The sequence below is a fragment of the Monosiga brevicollis genome, genomic scaffold (genome assembly GCF_000002865.3).
Source record: "Monosiga brevicollis MX1 MONBRscaffold_46 genomic scaffold, whole genome shotgun sequence".
NCBI classification, from domain to species: Eukaryota; class Choanoflagellata; order Craspedida; family Salpingoecidae; genus Monosiga; species Monosiga brevicollis.
Window position 1 is genome coordinate 166,877 of NW_001865083.1, and position 21,837 is coordinate 188,713.

Below are 21,837 nucleotides of genomic sequence, written 5' to 3' on the forward strand. Positions count from 1 at the left end.
GGGCGCCGGGCGGATGACCTTGCCCTCTTCAAGCCGTTGGGGTGAACGCGAATGACGGCCCCGCGCGATCGGATACCCTCGTGGTCATCATCCCACGTCTTGAGTTGACCGGTACCAACCGTCGGCGTGCTGCTCTCATCATTGGTAGCTGCTGCATTCGCCGTCGCGGCAGCGCCACGGTTCGTGGCTGCCATTTGCACGTTGGGTGCCATTTTTTTTTTTTGACGCCCTCGTGTGTGTGTGTGTGTGTGTGTTTGAATGCCGACAGATTCTATAGATAAAAAAAGCAAGATAGGGGGAGGCGGGTGAGTAAGTTGATGGAGACGGGGTGATGTGATGGAAAGAATGAATGCAGGTGAGGCGGAGACGGGGAGGAGAGGGCGCGGAGGGGGAGGGCGCGCACACCTCGTCGTCGGCGCCGGCGACAGGAAAAAGTGAGAGAGTGCGCGCGTGAGAGAGAATGAGAGAGAGAGGGAGCGGGTTGGGAAGCACCTTTTCAGAGAGAGCGGGAGGTGTTGACGTCTGAGGTAGAGAGATGTATTCCAGCGTGATGGGTTTACGGGTGCAAGTGTATGCAAAAGCAGAGATTGGGAGCGGGGATAGATAAATGTCAGAGAAACGTATCATGTCATCATGCTCAGCAGAGAGAGGAAGCCCTTGGAGCGACGTGTCAGAGATTGTGCCCCAGCAGACAAGTAGGGGGACAGTTGGCAGAGAGAGGGAGTGAACGGGTCAAGAACATCTGTTGAACACCTTTGGTTTTCCTTTAGTTTCAGAGAGTGCGCATGAACGAGGGCGTGATGGGGGGCATGATGCCAAAACGACTGACATGTGACTTTGAAACGAGAGAGAGGGAGAGACCGTGACGCGGTCAGGGGTCAGGGTCAGAGAGCCGTTGAGATAACGGAGCTGCATCAGGTTGAATACCTTTGAATTCACTTGGTGTTCAGAGAATGGGTGGAATTGGGATTGCGCGTTCAGAGGATCGAGTCGAGCTCGTGGGTGACGGGATGCAAGCGCGTGAGGGTGTGTTGCATGTGTCCACGCGTGGGATGACGCTACATGTGTGCTGAAAACGGTTCCTTCCCTTCTCTGATGTTTACCCGACCATGGTCTGTTTCTCTGGATTTCAGAGGGAATTCGGAATAATCTCTGGTTTAGCCTTTGATAACAGCTTGTATGAATACAAGGTTTGATACTTTTCTCTGGGATACGTTGATGCTTCAGTTATATCTCTGGAAGAGGCGTGACGGTTTTGTCGAATCTCTACTCGAAGTTCTGCGGAAGACTCATCAACGAAACGGCAGCGCGTATCATGTGATTTTTAAAGTGCGCGCTGCCGTGCGTGCCTTGGCAGCCGTGTACCGCCACGAGAAAGCCCCGCACACCAGCCCGGCTCATATGCCAGCTGGTCAATTCAAGCGTGTGTGTGTGTGTGTGTACCGCAGAATAATCACACCATCTGTGCAGTCTGCGTATGTCTAAGGAACGGACACACGTGTGTGTGTGTGGGGTGATATGGGCATGTCATGTGTTTGTTTTTTTTCCGTTTGTTTAAAAGGGCGGCGGTCACCGACACGACGGCGACGACGGCAGTGGTGGTGGTACATGTAGTGGTCGTGAGCGGGTGTAAGCGCGCCCTTGTCACGTCTTTTGCACATGTGCTTACATGGATCTGGCGTCGACTTGACCGTGTTGTATGTGTGTGTGTGGGCGATTGCAAATCATCAGGTTGTGACGAGTCACTGCACGACCTTGCTATGGATCCTTCCCAGGAAGAGAGGGAATGGTGGCGTTTGCCAAGTCAGGTGGTGGTGGTGGTGGTGGCACAGGGTCAGGTGGTGTACAGCTGCTCTCGCGCGCGTGTGTGCACGTTGCGCATCTTATGCCCCCCCATGCCCCCACCATGGCTGCCTTGATGACCCAGTCCCTCTTGGGTGTGGTGGTCAGCCAACTCGGAGAATCTTCAAGTAGGAGAGAGAGAGCTTGAGAGAGAGCTTGAGAGAGAGCTTGAGAGAGAGCTTGAGAGAGAGAGAGCTTGAGAGAGAGCTTGAGAGAGAGAGCTTGAGAGAGAGAGAGAGAGAGAGAGAGAGAGAGAGAGAGAGAGAGAGAGAGAGAGAGAGAGAGAGAGAGAGAGAGAGAGAGAGAGAGAGAGAGAGAGAGAGAGAGAGAGCTTGAGAGCTTGAGAGCTTGAGAGCTTGAGAGAGAGAGAGAGCTTGAGAGAGAGAGCTTGAGAGCTTGAGAGAGAGAGAGCTTGAGAGAGAGAGAGAGAGAGAGAGAAGAGAGAGAGAGAGAGAAAGCGAGAGAGAGAAATGAATTGCTTTGAGAAGAGAGAACTAAAGAGCAAAGACACAGAGAGAGAGAGAGAGAGAGAGCTTGAGAGAGCTTGAGAGCTTGAGAGCTTGAGAGAGAGACATGATGTAAGTTTTTTTCTTAAAAGAAAAGAGATCACGCGACTTTGCTTGCTATGGGGAGAGACGAGCGTGCATCTTTGACACGCAGCTGCGCGACGGTCCTGTGGGGCGGACGCGATCATGATACATCAACCATTCTTGGTACAACAATGGAAGTTGGCTGGAAAGACCCTGACGCCTCGACCATCTCATCTGCCACAACCCCCCCACCTGCCGACCCCCTTTCAAACATTCGCCTTCTGAACCCTTGCAAAGGCATTCGCTTGTCTGTCTGCCCCTCTGGTGGTTGCTTGAAGATGGCACTGTGGCGCAGTGAGACGCATGTCAAGGCGCAGTGCTATGGAGCGCGCAATGTGTCGCGCCAGGCGGCAAAAGTTGATTAACATAAAATGGTCAATTGGCCTCAGGGACCAGGTGATCGATTAGCTAGCCTTGATTCATAATACCACTACATGCGGGATAAGAGTTCCCCCACCTGATTGCGGTACCAGGCAATCTTGTTGTCCAATGCGCTGGCGCTCAAGACGTCGAAATTCCCGTCGTTGTCCAGGTCAGCCGCATACACCGAGTACGCATAGTCGGCATCTGTGGTAATGACGACTTGGGAAGAGAAGATGCCGTCGCCGTTGTTGCGGTACCACGCAATCTTGTCGTCGACGGCACTGGCGCTGAGAACATCCACATGGCCATCGTTATCCAGGTCTACCGCATACACTGAAAAGGCGCCGTCGGCCTCTGTGGTAATGACAAGCTGGGAGGAAAAGACGCCTTTGCCTTGGTTGCGGTACCACGCAATCTTGTCGTCATCATGGCTGGCACTGAGTATGTCCAGGTCCCCGTCGTTGTCGAGGTCGGCCGCATAGACCGAGAAGGCACGATCGGCGTCTGTGGTGACGACGACTTGCGCGGAAAAGGTGCCATTGCCATTGTTGCGGTACCAGGCAATCTTGTCGTCATTGTAGCTGGCGCTGAGTATGTCGAGGTGCCCGTCGTTGTCCAGATCCGCCGCATACACCGAAAAAGCCCCACTGGCATTTGTGGTCACAACTTTTTGAGAGGAAAAGGTGCCGTCGCCGTTGTTGGAATACCACGCAATCTTATCGTCGCCGCTGCTGGCACTCAGAACGTCGAGGTCGCGGTCGTTGTCCAGGTCTGCCGTAAACACGGAGCGCGCAGAGGTGGCTGCCGAGGTGATGGCGATTGGCGTGGAAAACGTGCCGTCCCCATTGTTCGGGTGCCACACAATCTCGTCGTCGTAGTAGCTGGCACTCAAGACGTCAAGATCACCATCATTATCCAGATCCGCTGCATGCACCGAGGACGAGCCATTGGCCTTTGTGGCAATGACCCGCTGTGCCGAAAACGTACCATCGCCGTTGTTGTGATACCATGCCACTTTGCTGTCAGACACGCTGGCGCTGAGGACGTCAGCGCGGCCGTCGTTGTCCAGGTCTGCCGCATACACCGAGCGTGCATCCTCGGCGTCCATGGAGAGAACGTGTGTCTCAAGCGGCTGCACAACGAGCTGCGGCTGCCAATCAACAACCAATGTCGCTAACACGGCCAGCACATCCACCCCATTGACCACCACACGGTTGCTCGAAGTAATAAACAGCGTGCCATCTGCATCGGTGGTAATCGTCGGCTCATCACCACTGGCAGCATTGCATGTACGCAAGTCTTGGCATTGGCGATCTGTCGTTGCCGTCGGCGCTGCCACCTCATACTGCTGGTCAGTGCACGCACTCACTGCGCGGCAATCCGTCTGTGTCGTGGCTGTACAGGCCGCAAACCGATATTGGCCAGTACCGCACACAGTGCATGCCTGGCACACCGTGTTGCTCGTTAAAGTGCAACTGGTCTGAAGCGTTTCCGGAATGACTCCGGTTGGATCACACGCGTCGCACCCACTGCACGTCGTGTCCTCGATCACCGTGCATGCTTCTGTCACATAGTGGCCACTCGGGCACACGGAGCAGCTCGTACATTCCTATCCTCATACCATCGCAACAGGGCATCATCTTTTCGTCAGCTTCCTGCTGCCGCCGGCCCGTTAATTTTCCCCTCCCCCACCATCAATCAGTCTCCACACACAAACACACACACACGCAAAACGCGTGCACCAATAGGGCGTACCCGATCGTTGGTTGAACTAGGCGCCGTCACCTCATACGTCACGGCTGCCGTACAAGTGGAATAGGCCGAGCACGCCTCCATGTTCAACTCGTCAGCAAAAAGACCCGCCCCACACTACAATTCGAGCACACACACCGTTAGGTCCCACTTCAAACGCTACCCATCACCACCCACTCAAGCAACCAATCAAACCGGCCATCCTGATAGCACCCTTGCACCCGTGCCACGTACCGCAGAGCAAGCTCGGTCAGAGGTGCTTGTGCCGGCCGTCGAAACGTACTCGCCCAGCTGACAAACGGTCCAATCTGTGCACGTACGGTCACCCGCGTTGTCGTACGAGTAGTACGCCTCCCCATCACACTCAGGTACCAGGCTGCAGGCAAACTGCTGGTTGGCCCACGAGTACGTGCTTGCACGAGACACGACTCCATCCGACCTGTTTCGATTCATTCCCCTCCACAAACCACATGAGCATACCATTCATGAGCTCACCATTCGTAAGTGCCATTGATGCAGCAGAAGCCACCCTTCTCTCCTTGCAGTTCAACCATTTCACCCCTGCCGCAAGCCAACGCCAAATTCATCAAGCCTGCCTCTCGGTCGTACCGGATCATAAGTGTGGGTCCAATTCCCCGAGCCTTGGCATCCGCCGGCAAAATGACCAGCGTCGATGCGCTATCACTGGCAATGAGCCAGTCACCAATGACAATCTAGTACCCACCCAGCATAAGCAACGCGCATCATCGTTGGAGCCCACACAGCCCCACTCAGCCCCACTCAGCCCATATATCCATCTCACACAACACACTCCATACCTTGTTCGTCGCTGTGCCGTCCAAACTATACGAGGCCGTCGCTTGTGACGAGGCCCCCGCAAACCGCAGTGTCATATCACGCAACGCCACAAACTGAGGCCAAAACTCGGCTTGCGTCTTTGTGTTGATCACAAACGCCCCATCCTTGACACCCACCAGCCACTCGCCAACCGCAATCACGCCGCTGTCCGCGGTGGCCAGTCCATATGCCGGCAACGCCTCTGCCACCCAGCTATTCCATAACACCTCGCTGTCCGACAGCACCAGGTTTGGGTACGTGGCATGCGCATAGCTCACAACAAATCGCTCAGACTTGACACCCACCAGCCATTCGCTGTCCAGAGACAGCGATGCCAGCGTCTGCTCATCAGATGTGACACAGTACTCCGGTACCAACATCAACGTCGTCGGCGGTGGCATCACGTTGCTGCCAATCCAGATGTGACCGTCATGGCGCAGCAGAAACTGAGGCAATGATGCTCCAATACGATTGATGACAAAGTGATTGGCTCTCTTCTGTCCCACCAACCAATCCCCGATCCGAATCACATCCGCATCCGATGTCGTCAACGACCAATCCGCTGGTGCTGGCGAGGTGGAATCTCCACCACTCAGATAGAACGTGCCGCCCGATGAAATCACAAGCTGCGGAACCGATGCGCCGACTTGGTTGATCACAAAGTATGTATCGCTCTTTGGACCAAAGAAAAAGTCCCCGAGTCGCAGAACCGACGCACTGGCCGCCGTGTGGCACAAATCTCCGCTGGCCGCGGCATTGGCATAGGCCCCCGTAATGAAGCGGTAATCGCTGGTCACAACGGCCGCTGGGCGCACGGCGCCCTTTGGATTCATGATAAAGCTGTACGCATTGCGCGTTCCCAGCGTCCAACTGCCTAGCTCCAGGGTATCGTAGGTCCCGTCGTACGTTCCGAAATAGGTCGGCCCTGCATCAATGTCGTGCTTGATGGATGCCAGATAGCTTGCATTCACCAACTAGTTGACCCACAATAATAATAACAACAACCGGAGTGAAACCGTCAAGTCCTGCCTCGAAATGCGCACGCTTGTCTCTCAGACCTAGGGGCCCATGTCCCCTCCTGGTTCCAACGCCAAGCATCCTCGTACCTCCAAGCTGGCTGTATACACCGCACCGTTGCTGTAAATGGCCATTGAAACTCGCAGGGATCCCAGGCGGTTAATCACAAAGATGTTGCCGTTATCAGGATGCGGGCCCATCACCCAGTCTCCGGCTTGATAGCAGTTCGAGGTCCCATTCAGTGGGGTTACAAGCCCGTCTGAATTGCCCGCGCGGTTGACAAACAGAATTCCATCGCTTCGCCACAGCATGGCAGGTGATCCTGTCCCATTGTTGGTGGAAGTGTGCCTACCAGCCCAGACACCCGTCGTTACAACGACTTGACATTCAATCTTCAACTGATCGCGCCAGTAGTCGCGACGTCCTTTTCTTTTTCGCCAAACCCTTTGCCTGCTCGGCCATCACCCCGCTGCCTCACCATCCATCAAACACCAGCGTCCATTCACTTACGAAATCACAAAGTGGTCTGCGTCGTGCGGCCCAATTCGCCAGTTGCCCAGCTGGCGCACCCCACTTGTCATGGGCGTCACATGAGACCACTCGCTACCAGCAGCGCCGTCGTTGTTGATTGTCACCACCCGCACGCGATCCTCGGTAAACACGCCGGCCGCTGAAATAGCCAGTACAGAATCAACACACAACAAATCATCAGACCATTGTTGACATGCCGATCCATCCACCAAATTCGTCCCCCGCCCCCCTCCGCACCAACGTACCCGTATTCGTGGCCAGCAAGGCCAGGTTGTTGTTGCTCACAACGCCCATGCGCCAGTTGCCAAAGATTTCATCCCCAACCAAACGCTGAAACGCAATCCCCTCCAAGCTGATCAGTGGGTCTGCATTCTCCGTATCCAACACTACCTGCCCGGTCGTCAGCACTAGGATTTGGTGCATGCGCGCTCCCGATATGGACGATACTGCAAAGCTCATCGTGCTTTCCGGTCGCATGTTGCTTGGCAAATACCCCAGGATGGCCGCCTTGTCCGAGTCCACCGTCGTTGCCCGACGCACACGACCACGCAGCACCACCGTGTCCCCACGCAGCCCGTAGGCTGGCTCGTGGTACGTGGTTGTGTCAGCCACCACAAACACTTCGCGCAAGCTGGCAGGCAGCGTATCCAAGAGCGAGTGCCACTCGACATTGGCGCCGTTTTGGAAAAACGCTCCATCCAGCGACACATACACATTAGACGAGTTGCTGCGGCTGTAAACAGCCCCCGACGGCTGGATCTCCAGCTGGATTGCCACTTTGTTGTCGTGTGAGATGGTGGCAAACGTCATCACCTTGGTCGGTCGAGCATTGGAAGGCAGCGTCATGATTAGCATGTCGGCTGTGATGAGTCCTGTCAAGCATTGAGCCAAGCCGCGCAAGTAAATCCAGCCATCATCCGCCACCAGGTAGCTGGGGTACTCCCAGTTGTGACTACCATACGCGGCAAATCCATGGGCATAAGTTGATACGTTGGTCCATCCATCGTTGCTTGCAGAAAACTCCATGCTGTCCAAGCTAGCCGACGTCGTGGCCGTGGCGACCCCATTAAAATGCACATGGCCCTCGAGCCAAATATCGATGCGATTGTAATCTGGACCAGAGCCCGAGTTACCAGCTGCCATATAAGCGACTTGAAGAGGAGGCCGATAACCCGAAGGAATGTAGGCCACGTCTGGCCCTTCTGCCGCCGAGGCTCCATCAACCATCGTCAGACTACCTTCCAACCGAATGCGCGAGACAGAAACGCCTCCCACCGTGATCGGGATCACGTATAGGCGTGGACTGGCACCACCATCCGCGGCAGCTGTCCAGGCCGCGGACGTTGGAAGGGACATGGATCCAGCGGCAATGGGGTTTTCAAGTGAGACATAGATGCCGTCCAATTCTGCGTGGATACTGCTGGCTGCTGAAGAGGAGGCCACAATACTGCCTATTGGATTGACAGAAACAGCCCAATGATGTCAGCCAATGTGTCGAATAGGAAGAGCGGGCACACACACACACACACACACACACACACACACACACACACACACACACACACACACACACACACACACACACACACACACACACACACACACACACACACACACACACACACACACACACACACACACACACACACACACACCGTCGGTATTGATGATGTAGGTGCGGGCATGGCCGCTGGTGTGTGCAATGCCCTGACTGAGGGTTCGGCGGGAGGGGCGGTAGCCCTCGGGTAGAATGGCAATGGTTTCCCCGCCGACGACATTGCCACTGGATCGCCTTGCCAAACCTGCAGTCCCACAAGTAACATCTCATCAGTTCCAGGCACGATCTGGTGGTCGACACCGAACCCAACAACAACAAGGTTTTGCATGGCCCGATACGACTGTATCCAACAGACGGCAGCCATGCAAAAACGCGTCGAAGACATGGAGCTCACCAGAGACCAAAACACCAAACCGATCCAGGGTCAGAGCCACCGTGGACCATGTTCCGTCTTCATTCACGTAGTTGGGACCCAGCGTTAGACCCGTTCGAGCCAGCTGGTGACCACACCGGGCCGTGCCAAAATATCCCAGGTGAGCATCCATGAACAGATGGATGGTCGGCGATAAGCCTCTGAGAAAGGACATGCAAGCCATAGCCTACCGCAAAACGGATACCATCCAGACTGGCATCGCCTGAGAGAGTGCCGGTCTGGGACTTCTTTATAACATCGCCTGACGGATACACGTCGATGCGACAAGTTTCGTATGACTCACCAGGGTGGGATGCGGCCGGAAAGGACAGATCCATGGCGGGCCTCATTTCTAAACAGTAACAGCGATGGGCAGTCATCGCCAACGGGGTCAATGGCAATACGACGGAGAGTACCATTGTTTTTTTCTGACCTGCCGGCAAGGTGAACAAGGTGCCAAGAGAGCTGCGGCGAACGCGGCCTCGGCACTCGACGACGTTAGCCGTTGACAAGCGGCATTGCGGTATCTGCAAGCATTCAACAACCAGTTTGACCACCCATTTTGGCACAAATATTTGGTCGTGAGTCAGCTGCACCACCGTCCTTACTGCGCACACAGGGACACACACACACAAAAAAAAAAAAAAAAAAAAAAAAAAAAAGAAAAAAAAAGAATAGAAAGGAAAGTGCACGGCCGTGGTTGGGCATCGGTCAACGCACCGTCCACCCGTTGCCAATGAATGATGCGCCTGTGGCCATGGACATTGTCTGGAACCTAGTGATACATCAGGCCCCCATCGCCGAGTCATCAGCACGGTGCTCATGGCTTGGTGTTGGCAACTGCGTTTTTCTGGCAACATTGTGCGAAACTCACATGCCATTGACACTATCTCCGCCATTTTGAGGCGCTACCGAATAGATGATGCGATTGAGCGAGAAGTAGGTCGATCCTGGGACTTGAGCCGTGATGGCCACTTGTCCGCTTACGCGAACATCCACACTACCATCCATTCAGGGTGAAGGTGAGTGTTTGTGGTGCTTGCGAAGATTAGTTGTTGTGGCTTGGCATGTTTGCATTCAAAGGCGCCATCAACAACTTTTTCCCCACTATTTCTTCAAGTTTACCCCTCTTCTTCCTTCCCCCCGCATGCTCGCACGCCTTTGGTGGAATACGGACCGATGGGAATAAATGGTATCAGAAGTCGGAGCGGTGAAGGCCAGCGCAGCTTCAGGAGCATGGTCGGCCAGAATGGTGATGACGGTTTTGGTCGCATCGACGATCTATGCGACGATGCAGCAGAGTTTGGCATGACATGCAAGCATGGGCACGGGCTAATCAGCCAAGGGACCAAGCGTGCGCAGCTGGCCGTCAGGGCAGAGGTGGGGCGCATGGCGATGAAAGCACCAAGAAGGGTGTTCACCTCGATATCACCACGTAGATACACGCGATCACCGTCGAGGGCGTACTCGGGCTGCATGTAGCCTTCTCGGGCAACAAACCCCTCTTCCAGCTGCAACGGAATCCATTGGATTTGCCCTGTCCAAAGCGGATGAGGCTAAGTGCTTGAAGTCGTGCCGTGTCGCCTTTAGCACAACGCCGTACCTTGTGCAGCCCCAAGCAACGAGACAAAAAGTAACATGGCCAAGCAAGGCCCATGCCCCAGCACTGCCGCCTCGCCTACGATCGGGCCCAGTCTCCTTGAAGCCGCCATGATCGCCGTCGTGATCGTCACCGCACGCCGCCCCCAAATCAACGCGGCACGAACAGAGGCCAACGCCCCTTTCTCGGTGCGTTTTCACAATCAGCACTGGAGCGCAAGCCTTGTTTGCAGTTGTGGGTACGGCTGCAGTCCCACGCACACTGATCGTCGTGTAAGCTGACGCCAAGGAAGACGAATCACAGGCGGCGTCGGCGTCCAGATCTGGAAATTGCTCACTGATCGATCGGATTCCCTTTTTTTTTTTGCATTCGTCGCAGAATTAAAAAAATGAGATCGTGACGGTTCGGTGTGTAAAGGTTTACTAAAGATTCTTTTACATGTGGTAAAACTGGATCATATTTTTTTTTTTTCCTACAGTTCACCTGTAATGTTTCTGTGAAAATTGAAATTCCTGCAAAAACAAATTGACTGAACTGTTTCATGTTCTGTGGAATGGCATCCGGGAAATCGAATTTTTCGCAGAGTACTATTCAGATCAAATACTCGGTTGATGCTGCGTGCACTCAACTTTTCATTGCGCGTCGAATGGTATGAAGTTTGTTGCTATTTTGGCAGACATTCACGTGCTACGATTGTGCACCTGGCTTTGCCTACGCACCAGGCATGGGTGTCTTTTGAAGCCAGAGACCGGGACGCCGCAAAGTGTGGTCGCTCCTGCCATGCAGTGCAGTGTGCCTCAAGCATCAATCGGGATACGAAGAGATTTTTTTCTATGTCGATTGGTGCGGCGACCAAGTGGGCCGCTGGCATCGGTCAAAAGAGACTACAGGTTTAGCAGTGCTTGCCCCATCTGATTGCGGTACCACACAATCTTGTCGCCGTAGTGGCTGGCGCCGAGGACGTCAATATGGCCGTCGTTGTCCAAGTCTGCCGCATGCACCGCGATCGCACCATCATCATCCGTGGCGATGACAATCTGTGTGGAAAAGGTACCGTCACCCTTGTTGCAATACCAGGCAATCTTGTTGTCACTGCTGCTGGCGCTCAAGACGTCGAGATCGCCGTCCTTGTCCAGGTCCGCTGCAAACACCGAGTAGGCTCCAGCAGCCTCTGTGGTAATGACAATCTGAGATGAAAAGGTGCCAATGCCATTGTTGCGGTACCACGCAATCTTGTCGTCATCGTAACTGGCGCTGAGTACGTCAAGGTTGCCGTCATTGTCGAGGTCCGCCGCATGTACCGAGGTCGCACCAACGGCATTTGTGGTGATGTTACTTTGGGTGGAAAAGGTACCATTGCCATCGTTGCGGTACCAAGTAATCTCGTTGTCACGATAGTTGGCGCTCAGGACGTCGACGTGGCCGTCGTTGTCAAGGTCCGCTGCGTACACCGAGCGCGCACCATCAGCTCTTCCAGAGATGATGATTTGGTTGGAAAAGTTGCCAACACCATTGTTACGGTACCACGCAATCTTGTTGTCATCGGGGCTGGCACTCAAGACGTCGATGTCACCGTCATCATCTAGATCGGCCGCGTACACCGAACGCACAGCATCGGCGTTCGTGGTGATGATGATTTGAGTGGAAAAGGTGCCGTCGCCATTGTTGCGGTACCACGCAATCTTATTGTCGTTGGAACTGGCGCTCAGGACATCAGCATAACCGTCCTTGTCCAGGTCCGCTGCATACACCGAGCGTGCTTCATCCACTTCCGTGCTGATGTCAATCTGTGCAGAAAAGGTGCCATCGCCATTGTTGCGGTGCCATTCAACTCTGTCGTTGTGGCGGCTAACGCTGAGGACGTCGAGGGCGCCATCATTGTCTAGGTCGACCGCATACACCGACATCGCGCCATTGGCGTTCGTGGAGAGAACATGCGCCTCCAATGGTGCCATCACACGCCGCGGGTTCAAGTCCACGGCCATCGACGTTAACACGGCCAACACATCCACACCGTTGATAACCACGTGATTGGTCGAATTGATGAACAGCGTGCCATCTGCATCAGTGGTAATCGTCGGCTCATCCTCACTGGCAGCCACGATCCAGATCACCAGGGCACTGCTCACCCACACCCAAAACGACTCCGTCTGTATCATGATGTCTCGGTTTGCATCGAGAGTACTGAAAAAAAAAGTAAAAAACTTTGGGTACGAAACGAAAAGTGGAACTGCTGTTGTGAACTTTTTTTGTTTTGCTATGGCAAGTCGCTATGGTTGTTGGACCCCAGGCATCGGCTGCGGCGCTTGTCTCCTTCATGTCCCCCCCCGCTCCAGTCTCCAGTCACCGCTGGATCAAAACCCTAACACTTCCAACCCTCAACGGAATAGAGCTGGGAGGAAAGAGGCGTGGCGACTTGCTCGTTGTAGTTGTGGTTGTCGCCAATCGGACAAACTTGACCTGGTGTGAGCTGTTTGCCGTGCGCCGTGGGGGGAATTTTTAAAGTCGGAGACAAGGGTTTTGGCCAATTCCAACCCCGCATTCTGAGTCTATCCATGCTGGCCGGCAAGTATAATGAAATATTGATCCAATTTGACAAATCTGGTGCGTAACTGACGTTGATCCGAGCAGGTTACAAGTTTGATAGGATTTGCCCCATCTGATTGCGGTACCATGCAATCTTATCATCTGCTTCACTGGCGCTGAGGACGTCCATATGGCCGTCGTTGTCCAAATCTGCTGCATATACCGAGTGGGCCCCATTGGCTCCCGTGGTGATGCCAATCTGCATAGAGAAAGTCCCGTCGCCGTTGTTGCAATACCACGCAATCTTGTCGTCGCGGTAGCTGGCACTAAGCACGTCGAGGTCGCCATCGTTGTCCAGGTCCGCCGCATACACCGAATGCACCCAGTCGGCGTCTGTGGTCATGATGATCTGCGTGGAAAAGGTGCTATTGCCCTGGTTGCGGTACCATGCAATTTTGTCATCATCTGCGCTGGCACTGAGAACGTCCAGATGACCATCGTTGTCCAGGTCTGCCGCAAACACCGAGCGCGCACCTTTCGCATCCGTACTTATGATGTTTTGTGCAGAAAACGCGCCGTTGCCATTGTTGCGATACCACGCAATCTTGTCGTCGTGGACACTGGCGCTGAGAACATCGACATGACCGTCGTTGTCAAGGTCCGCCGCATGCACGGAGAAAGCGCCCTTGGCGTCTGAGGTGATGATAATCTGTGAAGAAAAGGTGCCATCGCCATTGTTGCGGTACCATGCAACCTTGTCGTCCCCCAGGCTGGCACTCAAGATGTCGATGTCACCGTCATTATCTAGATCAGCCGCGTACACGGATCGCGCCACATCGGCGTTTGTGGTGATGATGATTTGAGTGGAGAAGGTGCCGCGCCATTGTTGCGGTACCACGCAATCTTGTCGTCTTTGGAGCTGGCACTCAGGACGTCGAGGTCGCCATCATTGTCCAGGTCCGCTGCATATACCTCGCGCGCTTCATCGGCGTTTGTGCTGATGTTAATCTGTGCAGAAAAGGTGCCATTGCCATTGTTTCGGTACCATGCAATCTTGTCGTCAACACCACTGGCGCTGAGGACGTCGACATGACCATCGTTGTCTAGGTCGGCCGCATACACCGAGAGCGCGCCCTTGACGTCTATGGAGATCTTGTGACTCTCGAGAGGATGCATGATGCGCTGTGGCTTCAAACTAGCGACCACCGCCTGTAGCACGGCTGCACATCCACGCCGTTGACGACGATATTCGCACCATTGATGGCCACTTGATTGCTGGCATTGATCGAGAACGTCCCATCTGCATGTGCAGCAATTGTCGGCTTGCGGACATCGGCCGCCATGGCCCAGGCCACCAGGCCACTGACCACCACCATCACCCAGAGCCTCACCATGGCGTCGTTTTTCTCTTGACGAGCGCAGTCCAAATTGACATCCGATGTGAAAATGAAATTGACGTGTGAGTCCGACACTGTGACTTTTTCTCACACTTTTCAAGGTAAAACTTCTTCTGCTCCATAGCAGAGTGTGCCAGAGCACGTTTGAAAGGAGACGAGGGTGTGCTGGGCATGGTTAGCATGCCCCCCCCCCTGCCCACGCCAAGCGCCTCGACTCAATGTGACAGAACGTAGCGTGCTCCATTTGGCTCGACAGTTGTGCACCGCAGTCTGTGTGACTCCTTTGATGCCCTTGCTATGATTTTTGAAGAGAACCTTGGGGCTGATAATGGGAGAAGAACAACTGTGCAGGTGAGTAGGTGGGCGAAGAAAAAAAATTAAAGCACAACTTCTGGGTTGGATCGAATTTGAAGCATCGCCTGCACCCTGTTGACCAGCCTGTTGATGATCAGGTGTCACGCCTGCCTCCCAGGCCTCGCCCAGCTGGTTTACAATCATTTTATCTTCTCCACGTGTGCAACTCTCATGCTCAATATGACATTGTTACCAAGGTTTTTCGTCCGAGTCCGAGTCAAAGTCTTCAATCTTGCCAAACGGATCAAAGGGCCGTCGCTGCTCGGGGTCGCGCAGCAAGAGGCCACATCGACTTGCAGCCAGCAGCAGGGCCATGAAATCCGATGCCACATTGGATTGCATGCTCCATGAATGGTTACTCAGGCTCAAAGGCGGGCCGCACATGGACTTCAACGTCGCGAGGGATGAAGCACACCATTGTTCTGGTAGCAGACGGTGTAGGTTAGAGTGCAATTGACCAGCAAAGCCAATGCCGATCAGTGGGTCCTTGATGTACGGCGACATGAGAAAGTGTGAAATATTAGATGTCGTGCTTGCCGTCACCAAGTTTTCCAAGCCACCCTGCGCAATCTGGGATGTGACGGCCAGGGCATAGCAGCCGAGAAGAAGGTTGGCCATGCGGCTCTTGTCGCATGCCATGCCATTGGGGTGTTCTAGAAAGCAACAGGTAAAGTCCTTTTCCGTGGGGAACAGTTTGGATGTCACGTCCCCAAATTCAAACCCGTAGACGCTGTTGCCCGAGGCCTCGACCATGCCGCCGCCCACCACTTCAAAATCGTCGCCCGTCTGCGTGCAATTGGCATGCTGGCCCACGCAGGCGCGGGCCAGGCATTCCACCGTGCACCATCCGCGCTGCAGGTAGGTATCACGCGACAGCCGCGTCTGCCCCGTAGCAGCCCGGCGCGCCTCGAAATGATCTTCCACGTCTGGCGTCACGGCCACAAAGTCGTCCGCTTGCCGCACGTATGCGCACAGACTGTCAATGGCCTTTTGCTGTTCGGCTCGTGCCTCACTGGTGTCGGCCTGTGGAAAGCAGCAATAATCCACCCAAATCAGCACCTTCCGCTGCTTGACGCGTTTTTTTCGCTGCTCGCAAGAGGCCTGGACAGCCCGCTTCATGATGGCGAGCTGCGAGCCGTCCACATCTGGGTGCGTGCCTCCGGTCCATTGGTGGGAGAGGAAGATGAGGTAGTGTTTTTTGCGGTCCTCGGGCGTCATGTCGCTGATGTTAATGAGCTGGTCTTGCATCTCCTCATAAGCAGAAAGCTTGTCCAGGCCCATAAAGGTATCTGTTGTCAGGGCCAGGAGCGGGAATTTGGCGACGAGAATGTCGTCCCGCAACCGGACTAGGCCATCATAGTAGCGTTGCAACATGGTGTATTTTTCCAGCGGGTATTGTTTCGGATCGGGCTTGGGCGCGGCAAAAAAGGAATCCGTCTCGCTTTTTTGATTCTACAGCAGAGGGAGAGAGAGGAGGAGGGCGCAGGGAATGGGAGCAAGGAATGAGAGTGGGGGATGTAAGCGCAAGGTCTACATGTGGGTTGTCCTATTCAGCAGCGCTATCTGGCCGTGGAGGCAGCGGCGAGGCAGAAGCGGGGCATTGGGTGGTGGACAGACCTTGGTGAGCGCTTTCCAAAAGGCGTTGCATTGTGCTACGCGAGCTTCCTCGGATGCGGGCAAGGGCACGACAGCTTGCTTGTTTGCTCGAGCCAGTTTTGCAGCGGCCGAGCCTTTGGCTGCAGCATCCCGCTCCTTTGCGCCGAGTTTGGTGTTTGTGACCTGAGCTATGGTAGTGGGCGTGGCGTCATCTTGAGGATCCTCACCCCTGACATCCGCATTGCGAGCCGAGCTGCATTGGGCACCCATGTTTGCCGAGCCTAATTCAAGCAACGCGCCAGTGAAGCGTGAGCCCAAACACGTGGTGGGGGGGGGGCATCAGATTGCCAATCCATCGATCAAGGTGGCGGTGATTTGCTCAAGCCAAGCGCAGAGCAACGACAGGAGCGAGTCGCTGAAGGCGGCCACGAGCACGGGCAGCCGGAGCAAGTATTCGCACACAAGAAGAGCTGTACAGCTATATCGAGAAAGAAGATGCACAGGGCATCCACACACAAGCGGTATCGGGGCAGTTCATGGACGGGGTACAGGCACACAAGGACCCGTACAAGGCCAGAGCACAACCAGGAGGAGGTCGAGAACAAATTATGATATGACAACAGGGCAGTGCCCTGGCACCTGTCGAGGCCGGCCGGACCCAGCACAAGGTCGAGTACCAGCCATGCCAACAAGGCAAGACCGGGAAAGAGGAGGAGAGGAGAAGGAGGAAGAGGGGAGAGAGAGGGAGAGGGGAGGGAGAGGGAAGAAGGAGGATGGGGAGGAGAAGGAGGAGGAGGAGGAGAGAGGAGGGAGAGGGAAGAAGGAGGATGGGGAGGAGAAGGAGGAGGAGGAGGAGGAGAGGGGAGGCGTCAGGGATCACAGGCAGCAGGAGATCGGGGCGTACACGTCTTTCAAGCACAAGAGAGATGGCCTGGTAGACTTTGTCAAGAGAGAGAGAGAGAGAGAGAGAGAGAGAGCTTGAGAGAGAGAGCTTGAAAGAGAGAGCTTGAGAGAGAGAGCTTGAGAGAGAGAGCTTGAGAGAGCTTGAGAGAGAGCTTGAGAGAGAGAGCTTGAGAGAGAGAGCTTGAGAGAGAGAGCTTGAGAGAGCTTGAGAGAGCTTGAGAGAGCTTGAGAGAGAGAGAGAGAGCTTGTAGAGGAGAGAGTTTTGAGAGAGCTTGAGAGAGTCGAGTGAGCGCTTGAGAGTTTAAAGCTTCGTTTCCAGGATACTAGGACGTCCTAAAAATAGCCAACGTGGCGGGGTTTCTGGGGGGGCCGATGTCAGCAAAAATGCCGAGAATGTGTTTATAACAGCAGTTGTTGACGAATGGTGCTGCCGACAACCCAGAGGTAAGAGAGAGAGAGAGAGAGAGAGAGAGAGAGAGAGAGAGAGAGAGAGAGAGAGAGAGAGAGAGAGAGAGAGAGAGAGAGCGCGCGCAAACGAGCGGACGGTCGGAACGGCAGCGCCGGCGCGGAAAAATAACCCTGGCAGGGGGGCTGTGTGGCTTGTACAGAGGATCATCAACAAGGAGAGATAGAGCAGGGAGGGAGAATGGGGGTTGGAGAGCGTGAGCAAGGGTGGGAACAAGCGTGCAGGTGTTTGAGGGCGCGGGCGCGGTCTGAAGCTCCAGGCGTGAGCAAGATCGGGAGCGTCAGTGTGTTGAGCTGGCAGCTACCTGTTGGGGGTGGATGCGTGTCGGATCGCGCGCCTTCTCGCGCCACTTTTGCTGGTCTGGATGTGGGCTCACGCACGCTTTTCTCTCACTGTGCACTCGCGCCGGGCAGGGGCGTGCTGAACCGTCGTGATGGATACAATCCGCCGTACCATGTCCCTTCGTTCGCATGTAGGTGCCACCTTGTAGCCCCAGGCCACCTCCTCGTGCTTGCCCGTCCTCCTCTTTCCTCTTTCCTCTTCCCTCTTCCCTCTTCCCTCTCTTGTGAACCACTTGCCCCCATCCAAAGGCAGCACCCACTCCCATCTTGAAATACGCCATTCTTGATATGATACCCCTGCCGCTCCTCACGGTTGAAACAATGGTGCGCGCCGCAGCTGGGGATGCTGAACAAGGCCACCAGCGACAAGAACGAGCCGACACCCGGCTACATGTATGACGAGATTTGCCGGTTGACCTTTGAATCGGTGCAAATCTGCGATGATCTTCAAGAGTATCTCCTCTCACGACTCAAAAAGAAGGGCGTCCACACAAAGGTCAAGGTCCTCAAGGTCCTCAAGCACCTCGTCGAAAAGGGCCACGAATCCTTCTACCGCAGCCTGCAACACCGCAATGAGGACATTAAAGCCGAACTTTGTACGCTCCATCACCATCCTCCTCACTGCCTCCCCACCCCGTTCTTCCATTCTACACCCTGTCCTCATACCTACCATACCCTGTTCTGGGCGACGCAGATTTCAAGGGGCCGGTGGACCCTTTGCACGGAGACACCTTCAACAAAGCTGTTCGCGATAATGCCAAGGTCAGCCGCCTGTTCTCTTGCATCCAACGTCATCAGGCACGCCCCCCTCACCCTTTTCCTCCATCCCACGCGGATGCTTGCACAGGCCGTGATGGAGGCACTTTTCAATGGCGCTCAGGGTGGCCAGCGCCGGCCGCCCGAGGCCCGCACCTCAGCCGTAGCCCGCGATGGCTTTGGCAATACCTCCCATGGTGCCGGAACCAGCATCGGCCAAAGCCATTCCGGTCAAGCCGCCATGGCCGCCAAGTTTGGGGGCAGCTCCGCCCCCGCCAGTACGCCCACAAGTCTGGGCAACAATGCCTCTGCCGAAGGCCGCATGTGGGGCATGGGAAACCCCGACTCCCCCCCCCCCCCCCCCTTCCCCCCACCTTCCGCCTGCTTGATTTCTGCCTATTAAACTCTGAGGTCCACGGCCTTCGCCTCGTCAAGTGGCTGCTGATAGCATGGTTCATCCTGCCTGTGCACAGGCAACAGCCAGCAGCCTTCAGGCTTTGTCAACAAGATCAAGGCCAAAATCAATGACATTGCTGAGAACATTCCCGACTCCCTGGTCGGTGGTGCCACCGTTGCCAAGCGCCAAGGTTATCACCAGCCCGCTTACAATGCTCACAGGTAATCATCACCCGACCAACGCCCATTCCATTCCCGCCGCGTGTTGAATCCCCCGCCCCCGTCGTCTCGAACCTTCTTTTCAAATGTCCAGGCATGCTGTCATGCCTTACCTCCCCTTTCCTTGGTCTCACCCGTTGTCCACATGCCATGCCCTATGACACCGTGTCAGCGAAATGGAGGCCTCCTTCAACCGCAACGCCGACGGCGGTTTCACCAGCGATGCCCCGCAACATCGGTCGGGTTTGCTAGCAACTGGAAATTCCAGCACTGCCATTCTTGGCACCAGTCCCAACGCCAACAACTCGCCCATCACCCGTGATACAGGCCACGAAAAACGTTTGGTGGCTGAGATTACTGCGGCCGGCGGTGTTCGTGTACGTGCCCTCGCCCACTTTTTTGGTTCAAGTGTAAAACTGGTCTCACCCCAGCCATCGATTCCCGCTTTGCCCCGCAGTCACAACCCCCTGCCGAAGACTTGGCCAAATTTGTTCAGCGCTGCCACAGTCTTGATTGTCATCGTGTGGCCGAGGAACTTTTGGAAATCATCGATGGTGCTGACAACGACAAGCACGTTCAGGTGCGTGCGCCTGCAGCGGCTGGTCCTTTCTCCCATCACCTTTTGTTGCTGCCTTGAAACCGGCACCCTCTTAAATCCATCGGTGGTTCTGCTGGCTCCTCACAACACAGCGCGCTCTTCATGTTGGGCTGGCACTTTCCACTTCGGGCATTGTCGGCATTCGCTCGTGCCTCGAGTGCATGCGTGCAACATTGGTGGTACGTTTGGGGTCGTATCTGCCCAGGGCTTGGAACGCTCAGCCATTCACGCTTGTTTTTATTTCTTCTCCTTGCAATGTCTTCATATGTTACATCGTCTTGCAGGAGCTGCAACAAGACGAGAGCCGCGCTATTCGAGCTAAATCGCAAAAGCTTCTCAAGGCAATCGAGGGCACGGCCACCGCCGGGAGCACCCCTGCGGCCACTGTTTCTGATGCTGCAGTCCCTGTCGGCGGAGGGGCCGACCTCTTGGATCTCGACCTGGTGGGTCTTGCCATCACGCGCAGTTTCTTTCGTGCACACTGCAGGTCTTGCTGAGTCTTGTGGTCGCGGGTCGATGCATAATTTTAGGGGGGTGCACCTGCTCCGGTTGCCGCCGGTCAGGAAGGCGGATTTGACCCACTGTCAGACTTTTTGGGTGGTGCGACTCCAGCCACCGAGGTGGCTGCTGCGGCTCCTACTGCCTCTTCCACAGGTGGTGGCATGTTTGCTGGAATGGGCATGGCGGATCAGGGGGCACAGTCGTCGCCTGCAACTTCAACCGGAGGCATGAGCTCCATGTTTTCCAACATGAATTTGGCCGGCAATTCGTCGGCGGCGCCATCCGTGGCGCCTGCGTCTAGCAGTGACGGCGATCTGCTGGCGGGTTTTGGTGGCGATGTTGCGACGGCCACACCTGCCGCAGCCCCCGCCAGCGGCGGCTCCATGTTTAGCGGTATGAACCTGGGTGGCAGCAGCAGCGGCGGCGGCAGTGATGCCGTCCCTTCGAGCACTACCCCCACCTCCAATTCCATGTGCGTGCCTTGCCAAACCAGTGCATCACCCAAGCCTGATTTGGGTGCTCTTTGAAGCCTGTTCCCCCTTTTGCTTGCATTTTGTGCGTTCAGGCTTGGTTCTCATGAAAGCATGTATGTCGCATGTGTAGGCAAGGCGATCTGATGTCCTTGGGCATGGGTTCCACAACCACCACGAGTACAGCGGGTGCGGCAAACCAAGACAGTCTGCTCGGCGACCTTCTCGGTGGCAGCTCTGCTGGGCCCGTGGTCCCGCAGGCAGGTTCGGCCACGGGTAGTTTGTTGGACCCCATGGGCGGGCTCATGGCCCCGCAGCAGTCGACAGCCCCGCAAAATATGGGCATGGGCATGGGCATGGGCATGGGTATGGGCAACATGGGTATGGGCATGGGCATGCAACAGCAAGCCGGCATGGGCTATGGCTACATGGCTCAGCAACCTCAACAGCCCATGCAGCAGGGTTACGGCAATGGCATGTCCATGATGTACGGTGGGGGCATGATGGGTGCACCCAACTCGGGTGGTATGGCCAATGGGGCTTCCTTCAGCTTTGTCAACAACAACCCGAGTCGCACGGCCGCGCCAGCGCCCAAGAAGGATGCTTTTGACTTTGTAGCCGACACCATCGGCACACGCAAGTAAAGCCTTTCTGAGACAACTTTTTGGATGCATATGCCCACCTCCTGTTTTTGATGTGACGTTGCCAGCCGCGGATCACATGTTTTCTCCTCTCAGTGTGACTCGTGATTGCAGCTCAATTTTGATAACGGTGCTCGGTCCTTGACCAGGCCCCGAGCACGGGGGGGGGGG

At 55.3% G+C, this 21,837-nt stretch overlaps 4 protein-coding genes across 4 annotated transcripts; 1 reads left to right on the top strand and 3 right to left on the bottom strand.

The window, feature by feature from the left end:
- Positions 1-1,966: 1,966 nt before the first annotated feature.
- On the bottom strand, positions 1,967-10,559 carry MONBRDRAFT_30252 (uncharacterized protein; the record flags this gene model as incomplete). Its single annotated transcript, XM_001750707.1, has 21 exons — positions 1,967-2,320; positions 2,352-2,465; positions 2,890-3,719; positions 3,783-4,404; positions 4,551-4,664; positions 4,831-4,838; positions 4,868-4,986; positions 5,157-5,260; positions 5,366-6,358; positions 6,491-6,749; positions 6,912-7,071; positions 7,178-8,383; positions 8,456-8,734; positions 8,885-8,987; positions 9,094-9,164; positions 9,207-9,254; positions 9,336-9,429; positions 9,623-9,677; positions 9,777-9,902; positions 10,080-10,183; positions 10,506-10,559. 21 exons carry the CDS (start codon positions 10,557-10,559, stop codon positions 1,967-1,969), a joined length of 5,817 nt encoding a protein of 1,938 aa, XP_001750759.1.
- Positions 10,560-11,386: 827 nt separating this feature from the next.
- Positions 11,387-14,422, bottom strand: MONBRDRAFT_12825 (uncharacterized protein; the record flags this gene model as incomplete). Its single annotated transcript, XM_001750708.1, has 4 exons — positions 11,387-12,686; positions 13,175-13,947; positions 14,001-14,170; positions 14,284-14,422. The coding sequence occupies 4 exons, from the start codon at positions 14,420-14,422 to the stop codon at positions 11,387-11,389; spliced, it is 2,382 nt and encodes a 793-aa protein (XP_001750760.1).
- A 396-nt stretch (positions 14,423-14,818) lies between these two features.
- On the bottom strand, positions 14,819-17,894 carry MONBRDRAFT_34701 (uncharacterized protein; the record flags this gene model as incomplete). Its single annotated transcript, XM_001750709.1, has 4 exons — positions 14,819-16,231; positions 16,397-16,656; positions 17,282-17,549; positions 17,685-17,894. The coding sequence occupies 4 exons, from the start codon at positions 17,892-17,894 to the stop codon at positions 14,969-14,971; spliced, it is 2,001 nt and encodes a 666-aa protein (XP_001750761.1). The 3' UTR covers positions 14,819-14,968.
- A 534-nt stretch (positions 17,895-18,428) lies between these two features.
- On the top strand, positions 18,429-21,669 carry MONBRDRAFT_12827 (uncharacterized protein; the record flags this gene model as incomplete). The annotated part of the gene is made up of 7 exons (XM_001750682.1): positions 18,429-19,119; positions 19,315-19,459; positions 19,629-19,833; positions 19,914-20,036; positions 20,339-20,497; positions 20,618-21,027; positions 21,159-21,669. 7 exons carry the CDS (start codon positions 18,429-18,431, stop codon positions 21,667-21,669), a joined length of 2,244 nt encoding a protein of 747 aa, XP_001750734.1.
- Between the last annotated feature and the right edge of the window lie 168 nt (positions 21,670-21,837).